Source organism: Pseudorasbora parva, chromosome 10 (genome assembly GCF_024679245.1).
Source record: "Pseudorasbora parva isolate DD20220531a chromosome 10, ASM2467924v1, whole genome shotgun sequence".
In the NCBI taxonomy this organism is placed as follows: domain Eukaryota; kingdom Metazoa; phylum Chordata; class Actinopteri; order Cypriniformes; family Gobionidae; genus Pseudorasbora; species Pseudorasbora parva.
In genome coordinates, this window is record NC_090181.1 from 8,373,030 (window position 1) to 8,398,221 (window position 25,192).

Consider the following 25,192-nt stretch of genomic DNA (forward strand, 5'->3'; position numbering starts at 1 on the left):
CCATGCATTTCATGTTTTGATTTTTTTTTTTTAAATAAAACACTCGTGGCTTACCTGTACACGGGACTCTGGTAAGTTGATTTTCAAGGCCACCTCCTCACGCATGAAAATATCCGGGTAGCGCGTTTTCGCGAATAAAGCCTCCAGCACATCTAGTTGCGCTCTAGTAAATGTTGTCCTTTCCCGCCTCTGCTTTCGAGGAGTCGCTGTTTTAAATAAACAAATGCATCACACGGTTGTTCATCCGAAAACTTTCATGCATAGATTTAATTTAAAAGCAGGTTATAAATATAAATATGCGACACTAAAATAGTATTACACCTGGAACATCGTAAAAAAAAGAAGGAAACTATTCGATTTTTTTATGCTTTGAACTTTTCCCTCCTTCTTATAGCATGTGCTATTGTTGGTACAGTTTTATAAAAAAACAAATAATAATAATAATAATAATAATAATAAAAACAATGTAGCTAGACCTAGCCTACTTTTGAGAATAAATATGAATTATAGACGCCGTTTGATTTTTTAATTCACCAATTGTGTTTAATTCGTACAATTTGGCAATTAATCTAAAAATTTGATTACAAAAGATTGTGAAATGGACAGAATATTTAAACATTTATAATAATCACATATTTGTACAATAATAAACGTTGAAAGTGTAATTGAGACTAGGTTACTGCAAGCATATTCACCCAGCGCAGAAAATCAAATAGCCAGGCCTACTATTTACATTTATGCACATGCGGGCAAAACTATTACTACTGTTATAATCCCTGAATCCATATTTAATGTATGTTTAAGCCTCCAAGTCGTATTTTACACCAAATGATTTATTCGGAAGCTTGTCTCACCTGGATAACCAACGGAAGGATGCAGGAGGTCCATACCGGAGGTAGTTAAACTTAGCCCGTTGACCGTGTAAGGTGGTTGCTTGAGATACGACATCATGCTAAAGATGGTTGTGGGGGGTAAAGTTGGAGAAAATGTGGAAAGCAGGACACCGGCTCCTTCCGTCTCTTTTTCTAAATTCAGCTTTTAGCTTGTTTACGTCTTCAGCAGTGGATGTGAAACCAAAAACCCTGTTTTCAAAAAATCACAGAGATAAAAAGAGATGTTCACGTAATTGTCATTTGATAGAAACGCGGGTTCCTCTAGCTGCGATGACTTATAGACGAATAAACCACGTCCACACCGCAACGTGCTCTTAAAGCCGCTCCAGACCTCCAGCTGTCCTCATGAGATGAACGAAGCTCATCTCGACAAACGCCCCCCGTCCCTCCCCTTCCTCCCCTCTCCCCACCAACCCCAAAAAGTAACATCTATTAATTGCAACAAGTCTTCACAAAGACCAAACTCAGTCGTTCAAATGTGCACACAAGCCAGAAACGCAATTTGCATAGGAACCCGGCTAATTGTCTCAGGCATAAGAGCATTGATTGGGAGCTATTGGTGGAAACAAAGGCCACTGTTAGCCTGATCACTAATGCTGATAACAAAAGCTCCAATGGAGAGGACAGAGGACTGGTAACAATGACCAAAGTAGCCTCCTCCTTTCCATCAGTCAGAACAGTTTATAAAAGTATAATTATAATTTTAGTAATTTCCAGAAATGTCCGCAGTTAATTCTATGTGGAAAGAAGTCTAACAAATACGCCCAACTTTAATCTTTTTGATGCTTCATTAAACATTTGTTCTCTGTTGATTGTTTGTTCAGTTGATGTAGTTTTATTAGTTTAGATAGTAGTTTATTAGAATAATGATTTAAAAGAAATCAAGAGAATGAAAGGCCCAAATCAAAGTGTTTTATAATACGCTATTAGGTCAAGCAAAACTTCAAATTATCTGAAGTTTAGCACCATCCAAATCACAATAATTTCTGAATAAATTATGACGTTATTAAACAAAACCTTTAGGCTTATTATGCTGAAAGTTTTTTTTTTTTTTATCCAACGGTTTCGTCCCTCAATCTGTCACTTAAAACAGTCCTCGTCTACCAGTTGCACAGCCGCTCGATAGTAATTACCTCATCCAAGAATTAATTATGATAAATGTTGTTGTTGATAAATTAACGAGATAATCCGTGTGGCACGCGCTCCCCTAATTACTGGACGCTACCTTTTCAGCTGAACGTTTGGCCTCATTGATTCTGTGCATGACTACAATAAAAATCACACGCGTGCGCGCTCGCGCACACACACTCAGACACTTCAATGCAACGTCGTGAACAAACTACTGAAATAATAAAGAAGTATTGAGACTATAAGCATTAGATCTTTACTTGTGCAAGGCAGAGGAGAATAGCGAGTGTGTGTGTGTGTGTTGTAGGCTATGTCTGCATTAATCAGAAATAAGACAAGTGTGCAAAATGATCCCTCTTTGTTTGCTGATTATTTATAATGCACTCAAATTGTTGAAACTGGCACACGCAAAAAAAAAAAAACACACACACAAAAAACGACCAGTTAGCCTACTTACAGCAGCCGTAGATTTAAATTAACTTTTGAAAATGAAAATTGTGAACAGCGTACAAGTCAAACATGTATCGGTTAATATCGATTTTTATTATATATATATATATATTTTTTTTTTTTAATGAAGGATCACATTAAACAGGCTATTGGCTACTTTTGTTGCGATATTAAAATACGTTAAGGCCAAAAAAAACAACAACAACAACAACAAAAAAACTAAGATTAATTTACGAGCACAACAACGACAATAATAATAATACTAGGCTATCATAAATGATGCATAAATGCATTCATAATATTGCACATGCACGACTACATAAAGCGGGATATACTTACTGAATAACTGGATTCAATTGGAAGTCCGTTAAAGTTTTATGTCCGATAGCAAATATACATCTAAATCGTTACAAATAAATATTCAAGGCATCAAGATAAAATCCTTTTCATCAAACCGTGAAGCAAATGAGTTGTGAATGATGAAGCGTCTACAGCTAAACACGAAGAATGGATAGAATGGTTTAGAGAGATTAAGCACATACGGTTATGATTCGCTGCTCTTCTGGGTTGAAGTTGCTGGAGTCTGATTTGTACAGCACGCTGGCCAATGAAGAGCTCAGGACTGGAGTCTGTGTCTCTCGCAGGGCCCTTTGCAGGGAAACAAATGTCGACAGCTACTTTTTGATGCAAACTCTCCAGCCAATGAGAGCGAGGCCCTCGCGGAGCACATTCTCATCTCGGAGAGTCATCGGAATGTAATTTTATGTTGTAACATTAACTCATAAAGTGGAAAGAGAATTCATTTCTTAATTGTTACACTGCAATCTCGGTTTGAAATCATTATATTTGGCCCCTATAGTGAATGTGCGCTATAGTTTGTATAGTCTGCCACTCCAAAAAAGTTGCAAATGGGGTAGTTTATAATCTCAGGCATGATTATTAATCATAAGAAAACTGCAGACTCAGTCTTTTACTGATCTTACAAATATAAGAGAAAACAAATGTTGACTACGGACGCTTCTCGCATTTCTGTTGCGTAGCTGGAGGGATTTACGGGGACTTAATTCCTTAAAACTGTCCTCTCGTCCACATGACGCTCAAACTGCAAGTGCTCAAGCTGATATACCCAAATGTATCAAGAGATGAGTGCATCGCATTGCCATGGGGCTAGATTAAGGCCTTTTATAAGATGTAGATGTAGAATACACGTGAAACCAGTGTGGAGTGGCGCAACGAGGAGGTGAATTAGGTAGCCTATCTTAAAAATGTTTCAAACAACACCATGCCAATATCCACTTCGAGAAATGTCTATCGGGATTCTTCTGTGTGGGAGGAAAGCCGACAGTATCATAACAGCTTTAAGTCTGTAGCCCACATTTGAAGACATCCTGAGAAGTGGAGAACCTGACGAGCACCCGAGTGACTCGAGACGCGCGGACAAACCAACAACGGTGAGCAACATATTAATAACAAATATCATTCTTATTTTACGCATGCTTTTTATATATTTCAGTTAATCCAGGACACTTGTGTTTAAATTAAATTCGACTTTTATTCTAAATGTAAATAGTTTATTGAAATAAATACACATACATATTTATGATTATGCTTTTTTATTATTATTATTATTGTCGTTGTTGAATTTCAAATCCAAAACTGTAATAGTATCAGTAGCCTACGTTAAATCTTTTTTTTTCTCAGTTTAAATATAGGCTAACTAACATTTTGTTTGATATTATTGGACTGTAAACTATAGCAAATGTTGGTGTGTGCGTGTAGCATATATATATATATATATATATATATATATATATATATATATATATATATATATATATTATATATAAAGTTAAGGTTAGAGCATTATCCTGTTTAGTACTCTACTATTAAATTCTAGAAACAACAATATCTAAAGTGATATGATAATAATAATATTAAATAATAGTAATAATTTAAGATGACCCTTCATTTTACATTTACACTGACATTAAATAATGCCGTCATTGAGCACGTAAACGCAAAGAGAATTAAAGAAAAGTCTACTGTTCCATTCCAGTTCGAGCCTATCCATAAAGTGTTTATCAAGGACACGTTCTTTCATATGGAGATCTGAATGTCATTCCATTAATCGAGGACGATCTTTCACTGGGTTACAGATGCAGAAAGAACAACTTTTACACCTGAAGACGCGATGGAAAGCTTCGGTTGTGCACCTGCTATTGTGGAATGGGATGATGACAGCCAGCATTATCCTGGTGATTTACCTGTTCATATTTCCCCACATCCACCTGCCGCGTACTGTTGTGAAACTCCATAAACAATGGCTTTCAGCGCCAGCGCTTCTGAAGTTCTTTGTGCTCGAAAGTGAATGAAAAATGAACGCCGTTTCTCTTCTAAACTCGTTCGCTTGAGATCAAGTCTCACATTTGGGGCGAAAACTACAGGTCGCTACATGTCGAGCAGTAGCCAAAATGATAATTGTAGAGAGCATTCAAAAACCTTGGATACATATTCTTTTTTTCGTTTCTTTTTTGTTGTTGCGGTTTTTCATTTAAGTTTTAAAAACGATCAGGCACTTGAAAAGTTCCCATCTGCAGTTCTTTATACGCGGACGGTGTGTTTCTCGTTATATTAAAGCGCACTGTGTAATTTATTTAGCAACGCGCAGTGATAAATAAACGCCGTTTCATCCAGCACCATCCCGCGTGCCTTTATCGCTGGGATCTCGCCCAGCGTTGCCTCTCGCTGTTTAAACTGCTAAATTATTTATCAAATTCTAAACGCCTCGCGTCCGGAGGGAACTCTCATCTTTAAAGGAATTGTGGTTTGTCAAAGTGAAAAAGAGCAATGCGTGTTCGCGCCTGTGGCCACAACAGCGCAATCCCAGTAAATGACACCCTTTCCCTTTAATCTCCACTTTGCTTGAGTGGCAAGCTCCAATCATAAACGTTTATTTCAGTTATAATGTAGAGCATGCATCAATATCTAGTAATTTGCTACGACATTACCTTTTTTTTTTTTGATTGAAAAGTAACTTTACAATTACCCTACTAAAACAGATAATGGAAAATACAATGTCTATATTAATAATAATGTTATTATTTTATTATTAACAATAGCACTGATCCATTATTATTTTTATTAAACAAAGAAAAATGTTAAAAGCATTGTATAGAAGTAAATGGTTAAAATTCGAGCACCTCTAATCTCTCTCTCTCTGTCTGTCTCCCCTGCAGGTCCCGGTGTTTTGCAAGCTCTGGTGGGTAAAAGCAAAGTGGACATTATCTGATGTTATCTTGTGTGAATGTTTGGAGGAGCACAGTAGGAGTGGATCAGTTTCTTCACAGTTTCTGAAGATTAGAACATCTTTAGTAGCTTTTCAATTATGACACCATGTGTTGTACTTGCTCTAAAATAGTTTGATTCATTTCAGTTAATGTTTGACTTGTCTGTGTTACATATATTGTTTTTTTTCTTCTCTCCACAAGGTTGAGTTTAGAGATTAGATTAAATTATATATATGCTTGAATGGCCATCATTTAGCATGATGAACCTGCTTTAATATTCCCTCAAATGTTTCTGATGTGACATAATTGTGACAGTGTTTGAATGCGATAACGGAGTCATTTTTTGATGAGAGGAACACTTGAATGTGAAGGTATATTTGCACAACGTAATTACTATGAATAAAAGAGCTCGTTTGATCTTTATTGACATTCATAATTTCCCGTGTGCCACGTCTTCCCGTAAGGTACAGGAAACTTAAATGGGGTTAAATGTTACGCGTCACGGTCCGAGAAAATAAGGATGTCAGATAGGTAGGGTGGGGGAAACAGAGGATGATTGCACAGTATTTCAGGAGATCACTAGGTTACAGCAATCTACATAGAGACTAGGGATGAAGAGAAGGAGAGAAAGCACATTCACATTCCTCAGTACTGTTACTCGTGCTGCAACAATATTGTACATCACATTTTAAAACATGTCTGTATAATTATGCTTATACATACCCCCCCCCCCCCACCCGAATAAGTTTTACTAACACTTTATTTTAAAATGTCCTTGTTACCCAAGTTAATATAATAACTATATATTTTGCATAATTACATGCAACTAACCCTATAGTTAGTTAATATTAGGCGGTACCTAAATGCATAATTACACTGTAACGAGGACCTTAAAAAAAGTGCGGTTACACTTTATTTTAAAGCGTCATTGTTACAGTGTAATTATGCATTTCAGTAATGTGTAATACTAATTAACTACATGTACTGACTATAGGGTTGGTTTAGGGTTAGTTGCATGTAATTATGCATAATTTATAGTTATTACAACAGTAACTACATGTAATGTGTAACAAGGACACTGTAAAAAAGTGGTTACACTATTTCAATGTGTCCATGTTACAGTGTAATTATGCATTTCAGTACTGAGTAATAATAATTAAATATTTGTATTTACTTAGGTGCATGTAATTATGCATAATGTACTGTTATTACTGTACATGCAACGTGTAACAAGGTCACTGTAAAATTAAGTGCTACCAAAAGGTTGCACTTGTAACATTCTAATTTAGGTAATAAGAAGTAACTACTTACTATAGGGTTGGGTTTAGTTGCATGTAATTATGCATAATTTCGTTATTATAATAACTACATGTAACATGTTACAATGACAGTGAAATAAAGGGTTACACTTTTTTTTTAAGGTGTCATTGTTACAGTATAATTATATATTTAAGTACAGAGTAATAATAATTAACTGCATGTACTGACTATAGGGTTAGGGTTTGTTTAGTTGCATGTAATTATGCATAATTGACTAATATTACTATAGTAAGTACATGTAACATATGTATCAAGGACACTTTATTTAACAACACTTTATTTGACAGAGTAACCCATTTTCAATGTTTGTTGTACGCAAGCGTGCTCTAGAATATCTCACTAGAGCAGAAAAAGGCACAAACCAGGACACAATTATGTGCATATGTATGATGCATTTAGTGTCTTCTGGAAATATTTAACGGTTATTAATCACTACTGTAATTGTTTGTCTGCTGTTTACACAGGGGCCAAACGGCAAACAAATGGATTCAATTAAAAGCGATTCTTCCCTTCAAGTCATCAATATGAGGCAAAGTAAGCCCTCCACCATACTGACAAGGACAAACAAGTACACACAAGGGGACACTAAACGTTCTTTCAGTCATGCATAAACATGCTTTTCTCGCTACACTCTTGCTCTCTCACTTTCTCACACACACAACACACACACAATACAAAGACCCTCAAGGTGAACTCGGCGAAAGATCTACGAATACAGATCTTCAAAGAATTTGCGGTGCAAATGTTTCAAATGAACTTTTCCGAATGAATAGCGATAACTCCATTCAACGCGTTATTATAAAGCAAAAAAGGTGTAGTATGTTTTGTGACTGGCGTGAGGTGTGTGGAGAACGGTGGATCCTGCCCTGCAGTGTGGGCTTCTCTCCTCTCGCCTCTCTCAGAGTTCAAAGGCACAGGAACTGAGAGGGTCGGATTTATTCAGGCTTTATGTGGTAAATGCTTGGATGTCTTTCTTGTAGTCTGCAAGGCCCTAAGATCACATTTAGGAAATGTTCTATTGTGAGGTTGCCTGTGAAATCCCCATAATAAATTCACCAAACAGGCACAAGCAATGGCTATTTATGATCACGGCCATATTTTTCCTTTCCATCTTGCCTTCCGGGTAAAGGTGTGTCTGTTTATGCATCACTTTTAGACTCACAGTGCTACAAACACGAGTAGCGTGGACATGAAAGAATCAATGATCCAACAATCTCACCCTTATTGAAACTTTCAGTACTACAAGTTTAGGATTATTATGGTTCTGTGACACAGAAGCAGTCTAATTAAATGAATAGTCCAAAAATGTAATTCTGTCATCATTTACGTATTCTCATAATATGACTTTCTTCTGTGGAAGATATTTTGGAAAATGTCCAAATGCCCGTTTTTCACTGTATGCGCAGAAACATTTTTCAAAATATTTTAAGAGGACAGAAAGTCATACATTTGGAATAACATGAATGTGAGGCAAGTAATTGATTTATGAATTATAATTTTTTTTGGCTGAACTATCCCTTTAAGAAGTGACATAATTATTTGTTTTTTTGTCCCCAAGCCAAATATTTGCACCTATCCTCAAATATGCATGTTAACATTATGGAGTCTTTAATTATGTGATATAATTAACCCTGCTCCCAGTTCGAAAGGCATGCGAGTCGAGGACGAGCCCCCATATGGGGTGAGCATTCCTTGCATGTGCCCCGTCCAAACCCCACTTTGTTTTGAGTGACATTCTGGCACTCTTGTTCATACACCAATACACAGCCTCCAAATTGTGCCGTCTTACACACTGCCAGTTCACACACATCTCTCTCCCTAAACATGTTTCATCAGGTTTTATGCAAATGTATAATTTTAGTCAACTGAAAATCTTACACTAATTAGATTTTTTTTTAATGCCAGTCCCTCTTAACCGTTAATATCTCTTTCGGGGAAGTGGAGGCAGCCTGTTGGGGACTCCTCTCATAATTCTGTCAGTTGGATGTTTCCATTACGTTCTCTTCACGTTCCTGCCATGTTCTTGTCCCGGCTCCAGCCTGTAGTCAGCTACCCTTCCAGCCACAGGCTGGCAGCTGTTTTTTTTTTGTGTATCTCTAAGGGCTTGTCTGTCAACTGGAACCCTCCCCTCCAATTAGGAGAGTAAACACAAGACCCGTCTGTGTGTGTGTGCATGTGTATGTGCTTGTAAAAAGTTCACAAACTGTCGCCTAAAACTCCCCTCCAGTGATAAAACAATGCCTAGATTTTGATCGCCAAATTATTACACTTTTAACAGTATAGACGTCTCTCAACTCTACATTGGATTATTTTGGCATAAATATACTACTAAAAATGTAAAAAAATTAATGTAAAATTATATACATAAACATAAAAAAAGGATGTTAGTTGTATCTTCTGTAGATTTGAAAGGAAAGATATTTATATTTAATTTTGTTTGTGGAGTTTCTAGATATTTATACTGAGGAAATATTTGGCGTATATGCTGCATTGAATTGGACATATTTCAGTAAAAAAGTGTTTGTTTTTTGGACATTAAAATGACAGGTCACCACTCGCCCCTCTCCTGGTTACTATGGGGTACCAGTACTGCTGAAAAGAATGTAGTCTGCCAGAGTTGCAGACTGGGACAGAACGGAGTGTGTGTGTGTGTGTGCGCGCGCTTGACTGTGTGTGCTGGGGGTGGGAACACTCTCAGAAACCCCAGTGGTTACCGCCTTGCGGCTGGCAATAGGGATGCAGGAATTTCACTAGACCTACTGCCCGGAAAATGCCAGGTGGGAGACGAGGAGCGGACAGAGGGTGTGGACGAGTCACATTAATTGTTGGCAGGGGAGGTGGTGGATAGGTAGCTCAGGAACTGACAGAAGCTCAATAGAAAAATAGAGCAGTCAAATCAATTGCAGCTTGATATATTTACTGTCGCGTCAATGTCATTTGCAGGATGAGCATTTGTCTTGAAAGCAAGAATGCAAACTAATAATTTTGAGGAGAATAGTTTTATATATATATATCTCTTTTAGTAATGCTTTAAATAAAATCCTACTTAACTATAAAAACCCTTTCTTTGTGGTTATTTGTAAAAAACAACAAAATAATTATTTAACAAAATAATATTCTAATGATGCTGATATGATTGCAATGAAGACTTGCTGTAAATTGCCTTAAAAATACATCTACACATGGTTTTGAAGATTTTTAATCTTTTATTGAGAAGAAACTTTTGATGTTTAAAAATAATTTCAATAATATAATATCTTTTCTTTTAATAAGAGGGTTGTTTAATAAAATTATAAACTCCAATTATATTGGATTTTGTTAAATAAACCTTTGTCTTTTTATGAAAATATTTTCTATAAATATTTTATTGTATAATTGTATCTAATGTGACTCATATGGAGTCATAAGCATATAAAATGACATTCCATCTACAAATGTGGCGATGGGGAAGAGCAGCTCAGTTGCTTTGAAATCAATGTGGTCTCTGCTGTGGAGCTTCTGGGGCACAGTTCAATAAAGCAGCAGCATAATGGTCAGCACCATGGTGGAGCCATCGAGTCATGGAGCAACATCATGCTCCGCAGCAGGGGAAGACATCGGGCAGATGGGTCCAGTGTAGCGGTACAACTCCATCCCTCCTCCTCTCCACTCTATACTTCTCTCTTTCTAGCTTTCTGCCCCACAGTGCGACTGCTCGGAGTCTGATGAATCGGCCGGAATCAAACAGATCGGGAAGGTTACTGCACAGGAAAAGTCCAACAAAGCACAGCAGGACGTATTCATGCGGTATGTGTCAATTGTGATTGGCGAATCAATTACCACACTCTTCAAAAATAAAGATTCCAAAACCACGTTTTTTACTGTGATACCATAGACAGAACATTCTGGGTTCCCCAAAGAACCTTTCAGTGAACCGTTTACTCAAAAGAACCACGTGCTGTCTTAGAGCGAATCATAAAAACCTGTTGTTTAATGGAAATGTTCTGTTAAAGGTTCTTCGTAGAACCCTAAATGCCAATAAAGAGCCAGATAGATGGGGAGCATAAGCGAAGGAACAAGTCGGTGATAAAGACGGAGAAATTGCAAGGGAAAGGAGGGAAAGAGAGCAAGGGCAAACGTGTGATTGAAAGAGAGAGGGCAGGCATATCCCTTTGAAATGCCCACTCAGGGGTAGGAGCCTGGGGAAGCAGGCTGGACAGACAGGCAGTCACCACTCTGGGCCAGGGTCCAGCACCCCTCCGCCATTCCCACCAGCCTCTCCTCCTTGCCCAGGCCAGACTGGCTATGTCCCCCCCTCTGCCCATCAGTCAGCCAGCCTCCAGTGGACCAACTGGAGCCTCCCAACCTCACCTTGCCAACAACCCCGCCCCCCCACTTCCAACCCCCACCCAACTGTATGGCCCAGGCCCAAACTGATTCGCCCCATCAGAGCAACCTCTGTAGTGTGAGGGACTGACTGACTGATCACTCCATAAGCTCGGCACACTGTGCCTGATGGTGTGTTTAGTGTGGATGACTGTGAAGTCAGAATACTACACCATTCAGTTATTCTTATTGGTCAAAAAAGAGCACATCTTAAACCTACTGTATCATATCTGATACGCAGATTCAACATGACATATTTTGCTCAGTTTGGGCCTCTGAATAAAACTGAGGTGCTTTCCCCTACTCAAATATGAAATCCATATTCTCATACTATATGAGCCATAAAACCTATCAAATATGATTATTAAGAAAAAGAAAAGGACATTTGCAAACTGATTATTATTTCTTATGTTAGGTTTTACAGGGTTAAGTCATGCCAAGAGTCCATATCAAATGTCAAATCTCTATTGGATCTTATATACATTGCAGATTCATTTTATAAATCTGCAACTGTGCACTCAATACGATTTGTTTTTGTTTCCCTGGTAGTAAATGAGTGGGTGACTGCGGTAACCAGGATTTGTTAACTCTCTAAATGTACTTTTTAAAGGTAAGTTCAATGCAAAATGAAATTTCTATCATTATTTACTTACTCTAATGTTGTCAAAACCTGTAGGTCTTCTTTTTAACTGTATAATTCTCTGTTGTTTTTGAATCGTTGGCACATATTTTATTGATGTTGAATACATTTTACATGTTTGTTGTTTTAGAGTAATATTTGTCTATTTATTTACTTTTATTCTAATTAAAATGTGGTAAGTTGGCGAAACGGTGATGGGGATTTATATCGGACATATAAAGGATTTTTGGTTACAGTTTATTTTAAGGTGACTTAGTTACATTGTACTTACTCGCATAAGTACTGAGTAATAATAATTAACTTCATGTACTTATTATAAAGTTACAGTTAGGGGTTGGCTATGTCACCTTAAAATAAAGTGTGGTTTTTTTTGACAAATAAATATATTAAATGTACAAAATGTGAATAGTTTCAAGATTCCTTTCAGTAGTGGGGAAGGTTGTATTTAAAAGCACTTGATGTTAATTTAGTTTAAGGATACGCTGTAGATTTTTCAACAAATTGAATCCGTAGCAGATAAAGTATGGAAGATTGCGATGAATAGTGCAAAAAATCTGGTCACAGAGCAAACCATCTCCCTGTAGACCCAAAGACTTCTGTCGTTCCCAGAGATCAATTTGGAGTCCAGGTCAAGTTTACAACGCAAGTGCTACTCGTATGTTTTTTTTCTATCATTGCCTGCGTGTGCTTGTCAGTGCCATTGTCTGTTTGTCAGTTTGTGGTTTTGACTTGCCAAGTCGACAACGTCTTTCCCAAACTCGTCTGCCAGTAATTGTTCAGTGCATTCCTCTATTGTTTCGTTCCGAGATATCATCTGATGCATCATCTCGCCATTATTTTCAGCTCTGCATACTGTCAGGGATGACAACCTCAATCTCTCCACCACCCCCAGGTCTGAGGCAAGGTTACCATGTCCCCATGGCAACAGCAGCAGGCCCACATGATTCGGCACAATGTGAGTGGGAATCATGCCAAAGACTGGGAATTTGGGTGTGATGTAGACATTGTGGATAACAGGTTCAGCCCCAGTGGAAGCACATGGGTCACATGAGGACTGACATTAGATCACTATGATACTTCAGTCAAGGGCCGCTCTGTCTTTAATGAAACACTGTGGTGCTATTAAGATTGGAAATGACTTCTGGAAAAATCAAAAACAAAGTTTGTAGCCAGTTGCTGTAAAATCTCTCTCTCTATTAGTCTCTCACTCACTCGCTCACTCCCTCAGCTTGGCTGTGTGTACCGGTGCAATCTACCCAGTGTTTATTTTGTTGTTCTCGTTACAGACCATAAACACCACTTACGCTGCTGTTTGGGGTTGGAGTTGAGTGTGTGTGAGCCATGTGCTATATTTGCTGATAACAGGATTTGCTTGTGTTACAAATCACCAAACGAGAAAGGTTAATTGTCAACGCAAGCTCCAAAATGGCAGCACGCTTTAATCTTCAGTATGCGGATGCTTTATTATTTATCTCCAGTAATTAGATATAGACAGACTTTATGCTATTTTTATATCATGTTATTTTTATACCATGCTATGTCAAATTGCATTTTTGTTTCTTGGGCATCCTTTACAACTGAAATAGGGTTGTTGTAGTTTTTTGATAAACTAATTGTACATGATTTAAATTGTAAAGTATTAGGTGAGTAATACAACCACTGAAGCTCTGAATTTACAGTTTAAAGCTAATTAGAACAAATGTCAAAAAATGGCTATGCTTGCACACAATACGGTTATTAATGGGAGTGACAACCAAATTCTAGAACTGAACTCAGTGTCATACAGTGAGAGAGTGAGAGCTGCTCTGCGCTACCACACACAGGTTGCAGGTTTTCATGTGTGGTTTCAATAACATGCAGTGATGGAGATTTGAGCTGTGTGCCATCTGAAGGTTTTAGATCTAGTCACGGTTCTCCACCGGAGCCGGTCCTGTCAGTGTTGTGTTCTACACGCGACCCAAATGCTCGCTTTCCATACAGATATAAAAGATGTTGTCGGCTAATGAAGATTTGATAGATGAACTTACGGCTCAGTTGGACTCTTGTCGTGTCAAAAGTGATAAGACTTTTCAGTTTTATGGACGTCACCATCTTTGATATTACTTTGGGCACTGTCGTGGTTACTGGTCAGAGAATACGGGCTTGACTCCCGTTGCATGTTTACAGTCAGTATTTGAGACTCTAGTGTAAGTTTCAGGACATTTAGAGACTTACACCTATGAGTAAATGAGTGAGAACATAACTTTTTTTGGCTGTAAGGCTGTCATCATTTATTCACCCTCATATATAAATGTTTTCCATATATATATATATATATTTAAAAAAAAAGTTGTTTTGGATCCATTTTGACATTCATTGTAAGTACAAAAACGGTTGAAACATATTCAAAATATAGGTAACTCTTTAGTTTAGGGTCCAATTCTCACTAATAACTAGTAGCTTATTAACTTGGATATTACTAGGATATTTTCTGTTTATTAGTACTTATAAAGCACATATTAATGCCTTATTCTGCATTACTATATTGTACATCCCTTAATCCTACCCAATAACAAACTTAACAACTACCTTACTAACTATTAATAATCCAACTAGATGTTTATTGAGGGAAAATAATTGGACACTAATCTAAAGTGTGCTATCTAAAAAAAAGTTATTTTGTGTTCTACAGAAGAAAGAAAGCCATACAGGTTTGGTGCGACATGACTTTCACTTTTGGCTATCTCTTTAAGACTTCAAAATTAGTCAAAAGTTGCACACTTTACTTCTGTGTGAGTGGTTCACTGGTTGCCAAGCACGAGGATTGACTGGGATAAATAAAGATTGAGAGGTAGGTTGAGAGAGAATAAGGGGGTGGGGAGGTGGTCATGTTTTCCACTGGCACGTCGTTAACCTCCCGGGTCTGTGGGGAGAATCGGAGCTGCTGTGGGAGCTTAGAGCATGGAGCATTTGTTTGTGGGACCCCCGGGGGGAGGCAGACCCCATGCCTGGAAATGGGCTTCCAAAACAGCAGTGGGTTGACGAGAGGGGAGGGACTGGATGAGAAGAGGGAGGAGGAGAGGGGGAGACTTAAACAAAAACACCCTGAGGGTCGGGGGTCCCCCTTGGGCAGAGGCCTACAACCATGTCCCCTAAAGAGCGATCCAGAGGCGCTGAAACAAGTGTTGTTTATTACTGGTACTTATTGTTCAGAGGTTGCACAAACACTATCATAGATGCATGTATTGACAAAACTTTGCACAAAGAGCTGGATTACTAAAGTAATCTAATACAGGTAATGTGACTTGCCCAAGAGTTGGACTAATCTGGTCATCTAAATTCAGATTTGGAGTTAAAGTCTGTACAACAGTAAATAACTTATATAACAACAACCCAACATCTACATTATCAATAGCGCACTGTTGTTTTCTACTAAATAAAGTGCTTTTGGCCAGGGCTTCTAACATTGCACAACTCCTAACCAAAACTAAATCCATCTTGAGGTGGACGTTAGAACATCCTCTAATGCAGGCATTTTTAAATCTCAAGAAAAAATATTGGAATTTTTCAAGGATTATATTGTATTATAGTTTCAAAATTATATACAGAATTTTTGTTATATACAAAATCACCCATGGTGGTCTGGTTATGCAAATATATATACTTCCATTCAAATGTATGGGGTGAGTAAGATCTATTTTCAAATGTTTTTGAAAGAAGACTCATCAAGGCTACATTTATTTGATTAATAAATACAGTAAAAGTTTGATATTTTGAAATGTTATAATTTAAAATAAAAGTTGTCTAATGTACAATATATTAAAATTGAATTTATTCCTGTGATGCAAAGCTTAATAAATTAAGTATTAATTTATTTCAACAAAGATAAAATATCTTACTGACCCCAAACATTTGAACAGTAGTGTACTTCTATACATAAAATTGTGTAATTCATAACATTGCATTAATTTACATACTCTTTCTTAGTCCTTTTTCCTTCAAAATGATATATAGTGGACATTTGTCCTCTGCATAAAGGTAGCGGTACATTTTCTAGAGAAACTGGTTGCTTAACTACTTTCATATTTGAAGATAGGATGTTATAAACTAATAGAGAAACATAAAGAGAACTTTGATATAGAATAAGGGTTAAAGGATCACCTTGGTGGTCTGGATGTAACATCAGACCATAAATGGTTAAAAACTCATGCATCAGAAGATGAAACCATTGAAATGTAAAGTTCTCTCATCAAGATCTATTCAAGCTTATTTGAAATGACCATTACACTGAAAGAATGTTCTGTTTTGTCTTTTTTCCAAGACTAAAATATGCCAACAACTATTAGCTGCATCAGTTTAGTCCTGAAGTGTTGTGTTTAAAGTAAATTGGTACACCGAGTGCCTCGGGTTGAAACTGTATTGACCCCCGCTGCTCTTTTTAGTGGAAGAGGGTGAACTAGTACAATGATGATGGCCTAATACTGGCTACAAGACATTGAATCCGCCCTATACCATATACTGCTGAGCTGGTAAATACTCTTACAATCAGTGTATTTTGAACCAACCTTTCACCCCCTTCTTTTTCTTTTCCACCCAACAGTGCCCCTCTATTTTCCTACCTCTTTATCCCTTTTAATTAGAAGGCAAATTCTGCTGGGCTGGAGAGATCTAATCCTCCGCCGCCCAACAATGCACAGAGTTTGCTTTGAACAACCGACCTGCGGCCCTTAAACACAAACCCCCGCCTCACAGCTGGCCCCTCCCCTCTGCTGCCTCGCCTTCTCAGCAACTGATCTGGGAACAGTGGCGTCCACAGAATAAGTCACATATAAGGATTAGAGAGTTTTGTTCTGAATCCAGGTCATCTTTAGAGGTCGGGTTGTGGCATGCAAAAAAACAAAACACTTTTTTTCCCAACAGTAATAGTTGTATTGAAAATGACTTTCTTTTATGGTGTCTTGCCTTAATTACTAAACATACCAATTTTCTCAATAACCAGGTGGAATGGTCAATGTGCAAAAAAGGGTGTGTTTTGCTATTTTTAAATCTTTATAATTTTCTTTGTGTTATAAACACACCAATGCAAACGGTGGAAGTATGAATAAGACTTAGTCGTTAGATGGAGAGAGAGAGAGAGAAAGAGAGAAAGTGCTATAGCAATGACAGCCTGTTCCTCTGCTAATTTACATATATATTAATGTTCTTCATTGTACACAGAGGATCTCATTAGTCTGTGTGATTTCCAGTCAAGATGCAGTTGGTGGATATTCATAAAACTCATCATTACATATACACAGACACATACATATGTGTTTATGTGTGCAGATGCACATTTGCATTTTGTTGTTTGTGAATGACATTAGTTGATATAAAAGTCTGTCAGCGCAGATAGTTTGGAAAAACAAAGATAAAACTATGCAAAATTATACATTTACACATACAATTGTATAACAATGCATAATTCCATGTATGTCATAACATCGGAACTCAATATTTGCAGAAAACTCTTTCATGGTGTTAACCAACAAACTATAGAGAGCAAATATTTTAATATACACATGTATTTACAGCTGACACAGACATGTTTAATACGTATTCCCGTTTAAAGTTTCCCATTAGGAAGTGTCCTGTATCTTTAAGTCAGAATAATGTGTCTTTAATTTCTACTTTTGGTCCATTCAATTAGCTGACCTTTCTCCATGACTCTGTACTTTGGATTGTCCAATTACACTGGCTGAAGTGATCATTCTAAAAAGCATAAAATGGAAATGATATTCACGCTGTTCTCAAAGCAGTCTGCCTCTCATATGTGCTCCCACCAGGGCAGTGAGGTCATCAGATAGAGCCATAATGTGCGAGAATGAAAAATCATTTAAGAAGGATAATGACCCAGGGTTCTGCTATTATGTACGAGGAGATAAGCACATTTTGTGTGTAATAATTCAGTTATATTATGTGCATAATTTTATGTTTAAATAGGCCTTTTCTACCAATTTATTTTTGAGTATGTCAATAAACATTTAGTATTTTTAGTAGTTTGTATAGGAAATGTAGTGGTTTGAGTCCAGATCATTTTCTGATCTCATTTCCCCTTTTTCTTACTCGAAGTTTTCTTACTACTTTTAAACAATCCACATCAATAAAATGTTTTATTGGTGTATCATACATATCATGGCGCATTTACAAGTTTAACGTACGCACACGTCACCACAAAGTCGTAATTATGAATGGTAAACTCTTTATTATTAATTAATAATAGTTGCATGTACAAAATACCATTGTAAAATTATGATAGAATATATAATGATTCAATTTACAGCACCTTCATAAATTGAATAAAACGTGAAATAGCAAATACAGCCAATGCACATTGTTTATTCATCATTCTGTAGATTAAAAATCTTGTAGAATTTTATGAAATAAACATAAGTCACCATCTTGCTCTGACCAATTTTTATTTGATTGTAATGTTCGTCCAACATATATATGAACTTTTCAGGAGGACAGACCTATATACACAATCCATTTTTGACATGGATTATATGCACAATGTTTTTATAAATATAATTTCTATGAATGTTTTTTACAAATATAAAACATTTTATTTGTTTCTTTTTGAAAATATTGCACTTTTTTTAATACTATCTATGAGTTGTTTACAACTGAAACAAATTAGACTAAATGCAACCCTGCTGCGATGTGTAATGCAGGACCGGCTGACTGCTAATATTTGTGTATATTAAGCCTTGCCATTACATAATTATTACTTTGATCTAATGTTAATGCACTCTGATCGTAAGTCTCTGCCTCAGGGGAGTGTGCAGTGTGTATAGGTGATATTTCTCTATGTATCACAGATGGGGGGGCCACTGGGGAAGTCAGTCCACGGGCCTCCACAGAGCTCTGCGAATGAATTGCGCACCACGATGGCTCCCCTTGTACAGTTTTGTAGCCTAAATATTTTACAAACTTAATTGGCATTCTCAAGGGAGGGCTGCCAGCTGCCTGCCTGATGGCATGGATGTTTAATTACCAGGCAGGCATGGGCAGGCAGACGGGCCGACTGTCTGGAGAGACAGTGAGGTGATAACAGAAAGACTGTAAATCATTTACAGTATAAAGAGCTTGAATTCTGCCCTGCATTTAATGTTATTTGTTTTAAAGGTGCAGGAAGCGATTTCTGAGAAACAGTGTTTAAAGTGGATCGGACTGAGCACTTGTAGCATATCAGCAGCAGGGGGAGTATCCACTCATGATGGGGGAGAAGAGAGGGAGAGTTGAAGAAAGACTGTAGAAAGAGAGATGGCTGAGAGACATTACAAAAGAGAAAAGCTCAGAGGAATATCACTTGAAAAAGAAGGGTTATGATCAGGCAAGAGCTTTAGGACCTGAGTTAATAATAGAAGAGCTTTCCAGTGCTGTTTGTTTCTGTTGCATAGATGAATGTGACAAGTAGGGTGAGGCCGAGAGTTATGGGAAAGAAGTGAGGTCGGTGGTGCAAAGTATTAATGAACCGTCTCAAGTCTCAAGGAGAAGCTCTGAAAGGAGAAAAGGAGGAGTGATGACAGTGAAGGACAAGAGAGGAACAGGCCAGGACTTTATGTTCATAGCCTAATCATGCGCAAACTGAACTTGACCATCTCTGAGGAAAGTGAGATTTTGATACAGCGAGAGAGAAGACATTGACATGACATGCTTTTCATTTATTTGGCCAAAAAAGGAGAATGTGTATTGCTATCTCTACAGGAACTTGTGCCTTTTAGCACACAAAGATTGAACTGAAGAATTAACTTGAGTTTATCAAACTTCAGTGTAGCTTTAAGCCTCGTTTATACACGACGCGTTGACGTCGACGCGGAGTGCGCGAGACCCCATTTCGCTTGCCGTTGTACATGTCAAATTTCATAACTTTGCGTGTGGCTCCACAACCAAAGAGCTATGAGTTCCACCAGATGAATCTGCTGGCCGAGAATGACGTCTCATCACGCTGCACCCGGTCTGCGTGTCGAGTATAAAGACCTCCCCAAATGGCCGAGGCGCGCGCAGTCAACAAAGGAGACGAGGAAAACAAAAAATTGCAAATGGAAATGATCGCTGCCGGAAAAATTATCGAGCACATTTTTTTATCGAGCGATAAATTGATTTATCGACTATCGCGACAGGCCTAGTTTAGAGTTTATTTTGAACTTTAGCCAGTTCCCAACTCCTTCTTCCATAAACTTTAAACATTGCTGCAGTGAGTAACATTGTTTTTTTCTGTTTCCCAGAAGCAAGATATGCTGTTGTTGTAATGTTAGCTCTAGTAACAGCACAGATTTAGGTGTCATTGTTTGTCCGGAGCTGCTGGTGACCAACAACCATCTCTTGCTTCTATATACTCTTGTGTACTGCATGATCAGTTTTTGTTCTTCCTTGTCGTCCGTTCATTATGTTTTCTGCTTTGATTTAGCCATCTTACATTTATTCAATCTTACATTGCATGTTCATTATTTTGGGGGCAGAGTAGTTAAGTTTCTCAGAAATCACTTACTGCATCTTTAAATGAATTCTAGAACAGTGAACCATTTTTATATTTGCAACATGCTTACAGCAAACTATAGAGTGCAATAGTTGGGTTCTGAAAGTAAAAACGGCATTCATTTTGTCCACAGGAACTAGATTTTTAACAATAACTTATAAATCATTAAAAAGTCATACTGTGAGCTCTGAGTTTGTTGATCAATGGTACATGCTTTTTGCTAAAGCCATTAACCAACATTATTTAAAGGTGGGGTAAGTGCTATCTGCTAACCTTTGTTGTAATTTCATAATCCCCAAAACAAACAAAAACCTACCCCCCAAAAGGGTCTCGGCCCTATTTTGATAGCTCCGCCCCACACATATGTATGTATGTAACCCAGGCAACGACTATGGCCGAATCTGTGTGTTACTAATCTAGGTCGATTATTCAATAAAAAAGTAATCCCTTCCATCACAAAAACACAAACCATTCTCATGAACAGCTCGATAGTAGCTACACAATTTCGATAGCCCAACTAACAACATATTACAATTATGACCAGATTAGAGTTATAGTGATCACAAAAAACAAACCGTTCTCATGAACAACTCGATAGTGCACGAGCAAGACAGTCCAACTAACGACATATTACAGTGACCGGAAGGTTATATAGATCATGAAAAGAGGAAAGAAACATATATTAGGAGTATAGTATCTTACTTGTTGGACATGTTTTGTGAGCTGACACTTGAAACAGACTGAGGAGATTTAGATGCTCCATACGGTGTGGAAATGAACGAGTCTTTAACCGTCACTGAAGTGAGCGACAATACGATCGCAGACACACGAGCATATTCAAGCAAAATCCAGCATTTATGAGGCAGAAAGTGCCACTGGTACATAAGTTCAAGTTTACTAAAAGCTGCGATTAAAGTAAATAATAAAATAATAGATGAACTTTATAATAGCCTATGACATATGCAGTGGTTTCTGGAAGCAATAAACATTTAATTACATTAGAATATAGTCAATGTGTCATCAAAAAAGAAACAAACCTTTTCTCAGTGTAAAGTTATCACATTACACTATGGACATATTTTGCTAACATTGGACAACCAAAGCATCCAAATACTTCATTTCTTAGAATTTAAAACCCAAGAAAGTCAAGTCATTGCACTATTTTAAAATACTCTGGCACTTGCCCTAATTCAAAAATAAACTGTCAAAGTAATAAAAAAGGGCCTTATTTTAACTGCTGCAGGAAGTTTAGTAAGTCCTCTAATAAGTAGCTGGAGTATTTAGATAGTGTGCTTGTCTCTGATAAATGGAGACTCTCAGAAAGGTTGCTCATTTATTAGTCTTTGACTTAGATAAAAGCAGGCACATTACATTTTCCAGTGCTCATTAGAATCAAAGATCTGAGAATACATACAGCAAGTTCTTATGTCAAAGCACCAGATCTTTCTCTATTTTAATGACCTGCGGTAAGACTGTCAAAACTGTCGCAGATCGCAGGCAGATCTTCATTGTAAAAGAGAAACAAAGGTATTATCTCCTGGTGTCCTGGCTATCTCATTTATATACATGTATCATATTAATTTTGTTTTAATTTTGCCCGTTTAAAAAACGGGCAGTTACACTTATATTTTCCACTTTAGACATTCTTAGACAACTTTGCAACTAAAGTATGAGTAGACTAAGACTGTTAGTAGAAGAAGTTGACATGTAGTTGCAAAGTTACTAATAATCAGTACAATTTCTGTTGAGGGAGCATCAAAAAGTGTTAGCAGATATTAAGCAAACAGTCTAATAATACTCTAAAAGCTGAGGATACATGGGGCAGGGCAACTTTTTGAGCAATGTTGCTTGAGCACTTTCCTAGTGAACATGGGCAACAAATTTCTATCTGGATATCCAAAAAGAAATGTGTTGCCCATTCTCAATGGGAAATTGCCCACAGCAATATCGCTTGGCAAAATTGCCCTGTGTATCATAGGCATAATTACTGCTAGTTCACATGTAGGTGCAAAGTTACTTTGCATACACACACACACACACACACACACACACACACACACACACACACACACACACACACACACACACACACACACACACACTCACAAAACCTTTTTCTCTAAAATTTATATTTTGCTATTGAATATATACTGAGTGCTATGAGTATAGATTGTACATCCGGTAACACTTTACAATAAGATTGTATTAGTTAATGCATTTGTTAACAAACATTAATGTATTTTACATTATATACATACTGCATATACTCTCCCTCTCTCTCTCTCTCTCTCTCTCTCTCTCTCTCTCTCTCTCTCTCTCTCTCTCTCTCTCTCTCTCTATATATATATATATATATATATATATATATTAATAGTAAAGTAAAGGATAGTAAAGTATCTCACAGTTAAGGAATAAGAATTGCAATATTTTTTACAGAGTTGTGTTACTGCAGAAAGTGAAATATATCTAAGCATGCCTCTGAAATTATTAAAGGTGTCCAAGGAATAACAGAGGGATATATGTGGTATACAAAAATATACATGTTTTATAGATATACACTATCTCTATTAAGGATACAGAGGTATGCATATATGGGGTGTCCCTACAGGAGACAGAAGAATTTGAGTGTTGGGTTGAACCATCCAGCGGTGTTTGGACGGTAGGACATGTTGACTCAACGTATCTCATTACTGGTCCATGTGTCTGCATAGTCATGTTGGATAATGGGCCTGCAGCAGCGGCACGCCAACAGGAAATGTAAAAGTTACAGGCTTTCAAGGGTAAACAGGCTCTTTGCCTTTTGGTGAGGTAGAGACCGTCGAGCAATTTACAAACATCAGTCAAAGAACAAGTGGCCCATGATAATGAAGGATCTTGTTTTAGACGTGTACAAGGGAAGTCAGCAACATTCGGCTAGACAGTAAATATTTCGACTTCTCTTGAGAGAAGAAATAGGTAACACTTTACAATAAGGTTCCATTAGATATCATTAGATAATGCAATAACTAACCATTAGCATTACATTTGTTACAGTATTTATTAATTTTGATAAAATAAATGTTAATACAAATACAACTGTTAATTTCAGTTGATTTAAGCTCTGGTCTATTAAATAACATTAACAGATGCAACTTTTGATTTTAATTATGTATTAAGAAATATCAACAAATAGCATGAATTAAGATTATTAAATGCTTTATAAGTATTTTTTTATTGTTAGTTCATGTTAACTAATGTTATAAACGAATGAAAACCTTAAATTTAACCATATTGTAAAATATATTTTATAATGTTGGGCTTATTCTTGAAGTGTCATCATCAATATGGGAAACGTGGACAGATACTGATGTGGTGGGAATGAATGTCATAATTGATTTACTGGCTCAGTGAAGATGAAGACAGTGAATTCATTTTTATTTTAGAAGTAGTTTAGGGACCCGGAAACCTATCATTTGCAATGGGTAAAAATAAAGTCAGCTACTTTCACAAAATGTGAACGAATTGGATGTTTTTATGATTACCACATGACATCTAATATTATATTTTTGAGTTGCTATTATAAGAACCGTTCAGAAACAGTTCAGCATTTCATGAATGGATTTTTATTTAAAATTTGAATAGTAATTTGAATAGTGGTCGTGTTCCTCTATGCCTCAAACAAGCGGTGATCAAGCCCCTTCTTAAGAAGCCAAATTTAGATCTAATCAATCTAAACAATTTAGTTGCCATTCGTATCAACAATTTAAGCGAAAGTTGTTTTTAATAAGTTATCCTCATTTATCTCACAAAATAATATTTTAGACAAATTTCAGTCTGGTTTTAGAGCCCGTCATAGCACCGAGACTGTACTGCTCAAGGTGTCGACCATCTACTCCTTGCTTTGGACTCTGGTAAACCTGCTATTTTAATGTTACTTGATCTTAGTTCTGCATTTGACTCAGGTGATATTGTCTAATGGATAAGGTTGGCATTAGGGGCACAGCTCTGGATTGGTTCTCATCAAACCTCTCGGATAGATCAGTTAAGGTGACGATTGGAAACTCTTCCTCTGCACCGCTCAGTACCTCAGGGGTCCCTCTTGGGGCCTGTTTTATTTTGTTTGTATATGCTCCCCTTGGGTTCGATTATGATAAAATATAATATCTCATACAATTGTTATGATGATACTCAGATCTATATTCCTCTTAGTTCTGATTCCTCTCATTACGACCTTCTGATTTTTTTAAAATGCTGGACTAGCAGAAACAAAATGAGCAAAACTGAGATTGTTTTGGACCCCCCAGTGCTGTCTCTGAAATCCTTATTAATGTAGATTCTGCGTCATCAAACATTCATCCTTTTCACCCATTCAAAGCTAGGTGTAATTTTTGACCCAGACCTGAATTTTGATAAACAGATAAGTGCTGTGGGAAAGAGCGGCTTCTTTCAACTAAGGCAAATAGCCAAATTCAAATCTATGCTCTCTCTCAAGGATTTAGAGATAGTTCCTTATGCCTTCATCACTTCCAGACTTTATTATTGCAATGCACCTTTATATGTGTCTCAATCAATCATTAAGGCCGCATTTACGCCATCTTTTAAAAGCGACCTATATCCATTATTTGCATTTACA

General features: G+C 37.1%; 1 protein-coding gene and 1 long non-coding RNA gene across 4 annotated transcripts in view; one reads left to right on the plus strand and one right to left on the minus strand.

The window, feature by feature from the left end:
• otx2b (orthodenticle homeobox 2b) overlaps positions 1-25,192 on the minus strand; it is a 99,270-nt gene that overhangs the window by 2,116 nt on the left and 71,962 nt on the right. Inside the window, exons 1-3 of one of the 3 annotated variants that reach the window (XM_067455042.1) lie at positions 3,014-3,115; positions 855-1,082; positions 55-206 (exon numbers count right to left, since the gene is read on the minus strand). In XM_067455042.1, coding sequence (XP_067311143.1) covers positions 55-206; positions 855-951 — 249 coding nt within the window. In that variant the 5' untranslated portion in view covers positions 952-1,082; positions 3,014-3,115. The other 2 variants (XM_067455041.1, XM_067455043.1) reach the window with 2 other exon arrangements.
• LOC137090992 (uncharacterized) lies at positions 3,560-6,551 on the plus strand. The gene is made up of 3 exons (XR_010908006.1): positions 3,560-3,922; positions 4,628-4,726; positions 5,708-6,551. It is a non-coding gene; the product is annotated as an uncharacterized lncRNA (long non-coding RNA).